Genomic DNA, 11,392 nt, shown 5'->3' with positions numbered 1-11,392 from the left:
GATTAAAAAAAAAATATGTAAGGGATAAATAGAGAGAGGATAGGACTGGATATCTGGGTTACTGAAAGGGTGGCTTTCAGGGACCTTGTTGGAGGACTGGGATGGGTAGATTGAGAAAGCCTTTCTGGATATTTATATGCACCCTACAGAAGATTTAGTTTCAATACTCCTCATGAATCCCCTCATTAGTTTTGAAGCAAAACAATGGGGCCATTAAATTTAATAAAACAATTTGAAAGAAAACTCGTGACATCTCAGAAAAGCAGAAAACATCAGCATGCACGGGATTCTCAATCTCCACTTGAGAGTAGTCATCCCAGTATGAGAGAGAACTGGGACCAAGATATCTTAAAACTTGTTCACCAAAAGCAGGGTCCCAATGTCTCTTTCTCATAGAGATGTCTAGGTTATTCTCACACAGGAAGGTCCATTTCTTATAGAGAGCAATTTTATACTTTAAAGTTATCCCCAATCTCTTTTTCTCTTAGATAACAGCTCCCACACTAGCAATCAGGGAATGTAATCTCTCACAAACACAGCAGTGGTCCTCACTGCCCTCACACTCAGCAAGAGCACAAAAGAATGGAGACGGAAAACACAGATGCAGAAAAACACACAAACAGAAATACAACAGATGGGTCAATGCAAACAGAAAGCAGTATCTATATTCTCTTGTTATTGTTTTTCATCATATTACTGTTTGATCATCTATTTTACTGTTTTCAACTCACCTTTCTAACTTATTAACTTGTTCATACTCATATGATATTTTACATGACTATAGCTATATATCATATGATATTTCACATGACTATAGTTTACAGTTCACAGCAATGGGTCTTCAACAAACATTTCTGTAGGGTGTATATAAATATCCAGAGAATGCGTAAAGCATTCTCTCCTCCCTAAAAAAAGCTCACATCTATTTGGAAAAGGAACCTCCGAGATTTAGGTCAGGGCCACTCACTACCTTAACCTTCCAGTCACTTCATTCCTAGCCCCTGTTACATTGATGGCCTGAGTATGACTATTCCCACCAACAGATGAACAGACAAACTGAGAAAGCTTGGGCTTTTAATCAACAGAATCCAGAGCCTGGGATTTGGTCAGAAGTCAGGTCTTGTTCAGAAGTTTACAGTTCATCCTGCAGAGGGTGGGAACAGGGTGTCAGGGAAGATGAAGAAAGGGGTTAGCCCAGCATGAGCTAGGCACAGAGCTAGCATAGGAAAGAGGTGCTAAGTTTCAACTAAAAGATAAATTCATGCTACTCCTTCCCACCTCCTTCTCCCCTCCATGGGTGGTGCAGTTCAGATATAGGTCATGGGCCCTCCCTCCATACCTGCACTTTAGGAACATTTAGAGTCTGGGTTGGAGTATGATCTACTCTGGATCCTTCCTCATGTTTATGTGCCCGAGGAAGCCATGGGAAGCTTGCCTCTCCAGCTGGCTGTGGGCAGTCAGCTTTGGGATACAGAATGGGCAATGGGTGAGGCTTATCTCCCACTTTCTCTCTACCCTCCACGCCTCCCATTGCCCCATCTCCTATTTACCTTAGAAGACACATTGGTGTTTCTCCCCATGGTGTCTTCACTGTTGTGCTCATGGGGCTGGGTGAGCTGTTGGGGTTTATGGTTAGGAAGATTCAGCTCCTGTGGTAGCTCTGCTTCAGGAGACAGCAGCTGACCCTGAAGGGTGTACAGTAGCTGGAGGAAGGTCTGGTACCTGGAAGGAAGAAGTGGGTATGAAGGAAAGAAATCTCAGCTGGTCCATCCTGGATCTGTAGATTATGATCCCAGACTCACCTCTGCAGCTTATCACGCTCCTGTGCTGCCTGTTGCTTCAGGGTTCCAAGTTCCTGATATAGCTTCTCAAGTTCCTGCTGAGTTACTGTCTGGCGCTTCCTTACTTCTGCAGAAACCTCAGTCAGACACTGCAGACGTTTCTCCTGCCAGGAGTGCAAATATAGACATGGCTCATCCCTGATGCTGAGGTCACAGTCATTCCTTTCACACCTCTAGCCTAGACCCAACTCAGAACATGGACTCACAGATGAAAGAGAGACCCTTCTCACTTTACGTAGGACCAGAGAAAAGGGTCAGAATGAGCTACTCAAAAGACACAAAAATGATGAAGATATTTAGCTTACTATGCAGAGATATTATTTTAAGTATTTGTTGTATTAATGACTTAACTCCTTTGACAACTCTATAGGCTGGGTGATAATATTGCCTCCGTTTCACAGGCTTACAAGCAAAATTACAGAAGGTAGGTGAATACCCAAGGTCACATAGTGGTAAGCAGTGATGCTGAGTCTCAAGTCCATATAGGCATGAAGATTTTCCAAGTAGAGTACTTAGCTCATATAAGGCATGGTGTTAGGAAGAAATATTTTCCTATGGGATGGACCCACCTGTTGCAGCCTCCACTGCTTTTGGGCTGTTCTGAGTTTCTCCACAGCCACTTGCTTCTGCAGATAAGCAAAAGAGAAGAACAAGGAAAGAAGGGGTGTTTTTTTCTGGTTGGATTTTAGGAAATTGCTAAAGCTCCAATCCAACATAACTACTTTCCCTTCCTCTTCTCTATTTGCCCTTCTAACCCCTTACCCAGGGTTTACCTTGGTCTGGAGCTGTGCAAGGGCTTCTTTGAGCTGTGCCTTCTTCTTTTGGGCTTCCTCCACCTTGGGAAGGATCTGGGTGAGGGAACTTGTGATGGCTTCCACATGCTCCTGGTAGGTGGCCTTCAGCTCTTTCCACTGTTCCTTGGTTGCAACTGCTTTCTGCCCTGAGATAAACCAAAAAAAAAAAAGGAAGAATTGAGATTGAGATTGGTCAGTCTGCCTACAACATTGGGGCCTCAGTCTTCCTCCAAGGGAAACAGCTGAGCTCATTGATGTCCCTATCTTTCCGCTCTTACAGCAGTACCTATCCTGGTCCTCTAATTACTCACTGCTTGAATCTTCAGAAGCCAAGGGATCCGAACCCTGGAGAGTGTCTTCTTGAGCCAAGAAGTTTTGCAGGAAGTCTACTACCTGAAGCTGACTGCAGAGCAGCTTGTCTTTCTTTCGGGAGTCCTGTTCAGAGAAGGCAGTGGAAGGAAACAGTCTTACCTCCTTGCATCATAGGCCCACAAGGCTATCTTCCAATATGCTCATCATCAATGCTGAAATAGCTCCTATTTAGCACATACCATCACAAACTCAGCCAGCATCTGGGCGGGCAGCTCTGCCTCTTCCTGTAGGCCTATAGGTGCCAGGTTATTTGCCACTTCTGCCAAGGCCCTGAAGGGCAAGGAAACAGGGTAAACTGTAGACGCCTGAATGCTGGTGGAAAACTTGTATGTACGTTCACATATGTGGATTTTATGTATCATTCTGACAGTCTTTCCTAATCAATATCTATCATGCACCTGAAGGGCCCTCTGAAACCAGGAAGTGTGTTTTTGGTGAATACCTGAAAGTAATAAGTGCCCTGAGGAAAAAGTAAGCATAGCAAAGGGAATAAGGCATAAGAAGAAGAAAAGAGCTGCAATTTTAAACAGAAAGTGTCTCAAAGAAGAGAAACTAAGAGTCAAGATCTGAAGGCAGTCGGGAAAATAAACAGGAAAAGGAATGTGGACAAAACTCCCAAGGGTAGTGGAGAACCCTCAGGGCGGAATGCACCAGCTTTGGGTGTGGGCCTCAGAAAGCTGGAGTTGCAGCTCAGGCCTACTGGATGCCTCAGTCCAGACTATTCGCGTTTTTAGAAATACGTTCGGAGTCATGGTTAGAGATAAATTAAATCACTGTGAGTGTGCATTGAGCAAGGGACACACAAAATTAAATGGTCCTTTCAGAATATCTCCTGGTGTGGCAATATTCCTGGTGTGGAATAATATCATCCACTCATCCCTGAAGGTTTACAGGGATTACAGAGTGTTCCATCCCGGACACATCTGTGGGGAGTGTATGTTCTTGCAGAGTGTTGTTAAGTTCCTCAAAGGCCGTACTACTGGACAAGGGCAACAATCATTTCAGGAACCTAAGACTGAAATCGGGACCACAAATTAGGTCCTAAAAGCTTTACCGGAACGAGAGGGGCACCAACTGTTCGTGGGGACCCGCAAGTTCTACCCCGACCCGACCGGATGCCAACTGGCGGCAGACACTTACTCTTGGGCCGCAGCCTCCGCCTGAGTCTCCGCCATCGCATCCATTCTTCTCCACGTCGCCCTTCCAAGACTAGGCTTGCCTAATTCTTCCATCCATTTTGGATCCACAGATAACAGCGCGCCTGAGCAGGCGATTGGCTGATTGGGTAGTGGGTGGGATTCAAGTATTTTACTGCTCTCTGATTGGCAGACTCGTACACGCGAATTGGCGCGTCCCTCTCTTTGGCGCAGGCGCATTTTGGCTGCTCTAGGAGCGACATCCGGAGTTCCGCGCATGCGTGCTAATACGAGGCGGTGCTGGAGGCGGGAGGCGGGGTTTGAATTCTAGCCGTGGTTTACGCTTTGGTTCTTCTCTGCGCGGAATAGAGTAACATTACTTTTGGGTTTTAAGGGAGCCTCATAGCTCATTTTGCTTAAAAAAAAATTCCACTGCTGTAGAAAAAGACCCCTTGGATTATCTTCTAAGACGTTTGCCATCGGTAACGACAAACAGTGATGCTGGAAACGTAGGAAACAGATGACAACAAACTCAAAAAACTTAGTGAAGATGTCCCAGAATGTGGTCCAGGGGGAAACAGCCCAAGCAGAGCCCACAAGTTACTGGCGTTGACAGTATGGAGCTGAAATTCTGGGAAGACTAAGGCAGGTAAAGTTCTCTGCAGAGTGTAGAAAAACGGAGAGTTTCTTAGAGAAGTTGTAGTCACGAGGAGTTTCCTGCTAAGTACTGAGCCTCTCCTGTGTGAGCAAAGTACACGAAGAGGTTGTAAAGACACCCAAAGATCATTTAGAATTAGATAAAGTGAATGTCTCCACTAATCAGGATTAAGAAATAACCCATAGTGCATTAGAAAGAGTGCACAGGCAGGTCGTGTACTAAGAAATCCTAGGCATATCACCTTTAGTACCACCTACAAATCTTCAAAACAGGACCCAAATGAATCAAACAGTTAACAAGTCATTTCAAACATACGACAGAGTTATGTAAGATTTATAGAAACACAAAAATGTCCAGCAACAGTAAGTTATGTTTTACAATTTCTGGCATTCATTAAAAACTAATCAAGCTTCCCAAAAAATGAGGAAAAGAAAACCTGTACAGAGGAGAAAAAAGCACTTACCCATCAGAATATAAATAAATCAAGGGATCAACAGTCAAGGACATTTAAAAAGCTTTTGTAGCTATATTCCATATGTTAAAATAAGATAAGCAAAGGTATAATAAAAAACAAGCGATAAGAATTTCGAGGCCCTCCCTGGTGGCTGAGTGGGCTAAAGCACAGCACTAACTAAGAAGCTTAAGCCACTTGCATATGAGTTCGATCCCTGCCTGCCCCAGAGGTGACCACATGGTGAGGCAGACCTCTACGCACCCGCCCCGCTGCTCCCCTCAGCAGTGTACTTCGTGGATTTGCCTGTTCTGCTCCCCCACTCTGTCTCTGGTGAAGCCTCTTACCCTCCGCATCTCTGGCCTGTACTCCAGTTCTATATGAATAAATAAATAAATCTTAAAAAAAAAAAAAAGAATTTGGAGGAAGTGGAATGCTCCTATTGCTGCAGGAATGTAAAATAGTGCATGTACTTTGGGAAGCACTTTAGGAGTTTCTCAGAATGTTAAACAGTTATTATTGAACCACAGTTTTATTCCTTGTATACCCAAGACAAATGAAAATGTGGACACAGAAATTTGTACAAAAATGTCCACAGCAGCACTGTTTACAAGGTCCAGAAATAAGGGGTAACATAATTGCCCATCAGCTAGTGAATGGAAACAAAATCTACATCCATTTGATAGAGAATGTTTCAACAATAAAAGAAATGAGATGTTATTAATACATGCTAAAACATGTAAGAAACTTGAAAACATGCTAAGTGAAAAACCGTCACAAAGAGAAAAATAGTATAATTCCATTTATAGGAAATGCCTAGTTTTCAGGCAACTCTAAAGTAATAGAAACGGATTTCTGATTGTCTTCTGATTGCAGCTGGTGAGGGTCTTGGGAACAATTGCAAATGGACATGGGGTTTCTTTTAGTAGGAAAATGTTCTAAAATTAGAAATGTTAGCACAATTCTATACAAAAAATTATGTACACTTTAGGTATCACAAAGCTCTTTAAAAGTTAATCAAAGAGATGAGATATATAATAAAGGCCTAAGTTAAATTTCTAGAGGCAAAAACTACAATATAATAGGTGAAATTAAATGGTATTTATAGTAGAGTAAACCTTTCATACTAAAAAATAAATGAAATTGAAGGCATGAAAATAGCATGGATCACAGAAAATTAAAACATTAAAAGAAGAAATCAACAAGGAGCTATGAACCAATTTTTAAGTCTAATATGCTTGTAAATGGAGTCCCTGAAGGAGAGACAAAGGAGAGCAGAACAACAACAAAAAAAGTTAAAATTAACTACAAATACACATAAGATTAAACTCCAAAAACAAGAAACATGAATACTATACCTAGCCATAATTACATAGCTCAAAATCATTAATAAAAACTGTAAAAGCAGTTTAGGGTAGATTGGGTGGTGGCATGTTACCTACAGATTAACAGAAATAAGGTACCAATTAATAGTAAATTTTACATTGGAAGCAATGCCACAGTTTCAAACAACTATTGTAATACAAACACAATGTCACCCTTAACCTCTCTATACAGGAAACATACCTTTTGAAAGTAAAGTTAACTAAGGACACTTTAGAGATGCAAAGAGTTGAGGAGTTACCATTAGCAGATCCAAACTGCAGGGAACTAGAAAGAAATCTTTCAGGCAGAAGGAAAATTATATTACACCGAATCTAAATGTGTATAAAGGGCATAATGATAACTACATGAATAAATATGTATGTTTTGTGATGTGGGAACTGTGTGAAAAGGAGCTGGTAGCCTTTATATCTAAACATACACTCTAGACAGCTAGTAAGAAGGAACATTGAGCTATGAGCCAATTTCTAAGTCTTAACACGCTTGTAAATGGAGTCCCTGAAGGAGAGGCAAGGGAGAGCAGAACAACAACAACAAAAAAATGTAGAATTATTGGTTATATTTTCTAATCAGCAAGCTAATTGAGGGAAAGAGTTATGTAGATTTTTGCACATAACTAATAGTAAGCAATTAATAATTTTATGTGCATATTAAATGAAGGGCAGTCTGTGCAAGATCTTAAGGTATTTTAAGGTTCCTGGTTTTAATGAGAATAAAAGACAGTTATTAAAGATTTTTTAGTAATTCTATGGTAGTCAGACTTCAGTATGCTAAACCTGAATTCTGGGTGGCAAAAAAAACCCTGGGAAATAAAAAAAAATATTTTTGGATTGCGTGATTCTGTTTGAGTGTTAGTGATAATATATTTAGATGAACTAATCATGGATTTTATGATTGAGTGAATCTGATTTGATGAAGTTGCTAAACCATGTGTCAAATATAGTACTTAGTGCTTGGGACCAGCCCCAACTATCGAGGTGTCCGAGAGACAGGCAGGACCCTAAGGTGGGAAGGCCCTAAGGTGAGAAGGCCTCTGGGAGAGGAGACTCCAAAAGGGAAGAGGGGAGCGGGCTCGAGGAAGACATGGGAGCCAGGGTTGGGTGCAAGTCTTCCTGCTCATTCCTTCAGCAGGTCTTTATTTATACTGTGTAGCAAGTAGTTAATTGCAATAATGCATGGGGTAAGTTAATGAGAGAACACCATAAATTGTATAAGGACAAGGGGAACAAAGCATATTTCTCTTAACATTTTATAGTATACTAGATTATACATTTTTGTGATAATTGTCATGTGTACAGATGTTTAGTATCACTCAAAGGAAAAGAGGTCTGGGAAGGGATGAGCTCATTAACAAAAAGTTATTAGGGGTCTTAGTGAAGTAATAAATTGTGTTATCAGTCTTATCAGTGATTGTGTAAAGAAAAGCTAGTGGCTAATTTACGGCTAGCAGGGAGTAGTTAGTTCTTGTTTTTAAAAGGAGTAAATTAAGGGAAAGTTGTACAGTTGTGTATTAAGCAACACCTGTGTAAACAGGTTAAAAATTGTCCATGAGTCCTTATGCCCTGGGAGTCTTATCTGAGTTTTGCTTTTTATTTTGAAGAAACCAAGGAAGCTTCCCAGGAGTCTTTATGCCCTGGAGCTTGCCTTTTGTCTCAGGAGAAAGGAATTTCCCGCCCTGGGCCTGCTTGCCTGGGCCAGACAGCTGCCTTATGAGGCTAAGACAATCCAGTTGTAAACATATGGTTGCTCAGAATATTTTGATAGTATGATTATGCAAAAAAGTGAGGTCAAAACACAAGTTAGCAATGGAAATTCTGAATTTTCAGAGCTTTTCCCAATCTGTCCAGAATTTGTCTGTTGATAGAAGTTGCATAGCTCGTGTCAACTTAGCTTTTTAACTTTGTACTGGGTTAGTTCTACTAACAATTTATTCAAATTGTTATTCCTGAAAGAGAATCCTGCTTGAAATTAATGGGGAAGTTTCTTGAGAAGTTCCTACTTTTAGACTACCTAGAGTTGTTTTGACTATCCCAACGTTTAGATATTTTTTGCATAGTGCATATTTTTAAAAGCATATAGATAAGTAGAGCCTGCCAGTGGCACAGGGGTTAAGTCTCAGCACTATCAAGCTATGTGGCCCCATGTTAGCTCCCATATTAGCTCCCTGGCCAGGGGGCTAACCCGCATGGCTCAGCAGATTTCTCCAGTCTTGCCTACTGCTTCCCTCAGCAGCAGATCCTCTTATTCTGCTCCCCACTTTGTCTCTGATAAATCCTTCACCCCTGCACCCATGGCCTATATGCACCCTAGTTCTTGTATGCATAAATAAATAAAAATAAACCCTTTTTTAAAAAGCATATGGGTAAGTAGATTTAGTGACTAAATATAACTATAATTAGGCACTTGATAGTTAAGAACATATAACAGGCAATTGAATCTATGGATATGAATGAAAATTTCTATCTTGATAGTATAGAGTGCAAAAAGAAATGATGGCTGCAACCATATAATTGAGTAACTAAAATCAGATAAATTTGGAGAGAAAGGATGGGTTTATCGTAAGAGAGAAATAGCTCCAGTGAGAAGAGAAAAAGCAACCATTGTGTGGGGATATGCCATAGATATTAAAGAAGTAATTTTCCACAGAGAAGGGGAGCTCCTCATGCCAAATCATACCGACAGGTCAAGTAACATGGCAGAAAAATTATAGATTAATGATTTTTAGCAAGATGGTGATCATTAAATTTGTTTTGAGAGATGTCCGATAAAGTGATTGGAACTGAGAAGCCAGTTTATAAAGCTCAGATATAAAACAATACAAAAACATTACAACAAAGAAATCAAACAAAGGAATACAAAAAGTTCCTTAGAAAATTTTGGCAGCGTATTCTAGAATGCACATGATAAATCTCACATCAATGGTTTTCACTAACTGAAATTTTAATACTTTTTATTGCAATTTGTGTCATATACCTAATCATGTCATATGTCTAATCTGGATTCTTACCTAAAGAATCTTCATTTGATTCTTAAGATTATTTTTCTTGCTTAGTGTATCTATTTTATTAAACACTTTGTAAATATTTATATGTATACACATATACATAATGCAGTGAGAAACTAAATGATACTCTAATAGAAATATTTAGAGTAAAGAAGATTAATTCTTTGAGGGTTTAAATCTATTGAATTTATAACAAATTCATGTAGATCTATTTTATTTTGAATAAAATCCTACCTAAATATTTTAAATAACTTCATTTTTAACATATAAACTACATATTGCTAAGATCTACTGAAGATCAAACCATTAAAAGTCAATTAATAAGCAAAAAAAAAACATTGACATGCTATAAGGTAAATTTGAATGTAATTGCCTTAGGTTATATTTAGTCACTAAATCTAGTCACTAAATAAAACACATGCATCAGGATATTTAAAAGAAAATGCTTTAAAATATATTAAATTCCATGTATTATTGTGATGCACGTGTACCTTCCAACCTTTAGTGCTATTTCTATATTTATATCGCTTTAGTCCAATTGCTAATGGATATTTTCTAAACAGAATCTTAGAACTTATAAAATAGCCTGAATTTAAAAAACAGTAATAACAGATTTCTGGAATATTTTTCAATAATTACCATTGAAAAATATATGATGAAAATTTATTAAAAATCAGGTAATGAATTGTTTATTTGGTATGTTTTAATACACTAATGCATATTGTATATTGATTTAAAAAATTATGCAATAAGCTAATCTTAACAGCAGATAATATAGTCACTATATGTGTATTTCCTCTGGATTTAGTGTGTTTGTTTATATGTATGTATATTTAGTGTTGCTCTGAGAATAAAGAAATCCAGTTGACATACTTTTAAACACATATTTTTTGGAATATCAATTCAAAGTGTATAATCAAGAGAGGACATTTTAGTATAAAAAGATTTTTAAATACTTTTCAATTACAGAATTCCACAGACTACCATTTTCAATATTTTACACCTTCAATTATATTTTCTATATTTGTAAAGGAAAGTGAGTAAGATAGAGAATACATGATCAAAGTAAGGCATATTTTTGTCTCTGGAAATGAGTTGTCCCTGAAAGGTTAAGAAAATTAGGTTTCTTATAACCAGATTCATGGTTAAAGGCAAAACATGATCTTCACAATAAGATTCCAGTTCAATTTCTGTTCAGTTTCCTCGTGCTTTTATTACCTTCAACAATTAAAATAAAATCCAGTTTTTTCTCATTTCTTAAATAGGGATAATGAGCAGGATTACTGTGAAAAAAAAAGATTTTTGAAAAATATTTGAATTATTTGACACACTGTGTATACTACTAACATCTTAGTTTTCATTTACATTTGCTTTCCAGCAACCACTTTTGGGAGTCATACTTAAATAGACCACACATGAATAAGCCGAGAAATTATTTAGTAATCTTCTGCCTTATAAATAAATATTCTGAATGTGTGTGAATGTATAAAAAATGAATTAGACTTGCTTTCCAATAAACTATGTCTTACAATTGCATTAATATTTATCATAATTTATAATATTTACCTCACACAATATCCTATAATTCACTCTTTAAAGTCATCTTCTTCAATACTTAAAACTCTAATATTAGGCCCTCCCTGGTGGCGCAGCGGGTTAAAGCACTGTACAAAGAAGCTTAAGCCACTTCCACATGAGTTCCATCCCTGCCTGCTCCGGAGGTGACCGCATGGTGTGGCAGACTCTCCTGACC

General features: G+C 38.7%; 1 protein-coding gene across 2 annotated transcripts; it reads right to left on the bottom strand.

Annotated features, from left to right (window-relative positions):
* Nucleotides 1–425: 425 nt before the first annotated feature.
* Nucleotides 426–4,272, bottom strand: ZWINT (ZW10 interacting kinetochore protein). Of its 2 annotated transcripts, XM_012723492.1 has the most exons (9): nucleotides 4,148–4,272; nucleotides 3,187–3,277; nucleotides 2,947–3,070; nucleotides 2,615–2,781; nucleotides 2,411–2,467; nucleotides 1,803–1,945; nucleotides 1,551–1,722; nucleotides 1,340–1,461; nucleotides 426–1,144 (listed from the first exon to the last, which is right to left on the bottom strand). In XM_012723492.1, the coding sequence occupies exons 1-8, from the start codon at nucleotides 4,237–4,239 to the stop codon at nucleotides 1,381–1,383; spliced, it is 927 nt and encodes a 308-aa protein (XP_012578946.1). In that variant the 5' UTR covers nucleotides 4,240–4,272; the 3' UTR covers nucleotides 426–1,144; nucleotides 1,340–1,380. The 2 variants fall into 2 exon arrangements, with proteins under 2 accessions (XP_012578946.1, XP_012578947.1); XM_012723493.1 differs by lacking the exon at nucleotides 1,340–1,461.
* Nucleotides 4,273–11,392: the final 7,120 nt, after the last annotated feature.

The sequence above is a fragment of the Condylura cristata genome, unplaced genomic scaffold (genome assembly GCF_000260355.1).
Source record: "Condylura cristata isolate star-nosed mole 26May11 unplaced genomic scaffold, ConCri1.0 scaffold00011, whole genome shotgun sequence".
NCBI classification, from domain to species: Eukaryota; Metazoa; Chordata; class Mammalia; order Eulipotyphla; family Talpidae; genus Condylura; species Condylura cristata.
This window is presented reverse-complemented; position numbering and strand designations above follow the sequence as displayed.

Bases quoted from the DNA above. Each gene is read 5' to 3' on its own strand.
- ZWINT (XM_012723492.1), bottom strand. From the start codon at position 4,239: ATGGAAGAATTAGGCAAGCCTAGTCTTGGAAGGGCGACGTGGAGAAGA. The intron at 2,468-2,614 runs GTAAACCCTGGG...GCTTATCTGCAG, and splicing joins TTGCACAGCTCCAGACCAAG to AAGCAAGTGGCTGTGGAGAA. The intron at 1,946-2,410 runs GTGGGTCCATCC...CACTCCTGGCAG, and splicing joins AGCAGTGGAGGCTGCAACAG to GAGAAACGTCTGCAGTGTCT.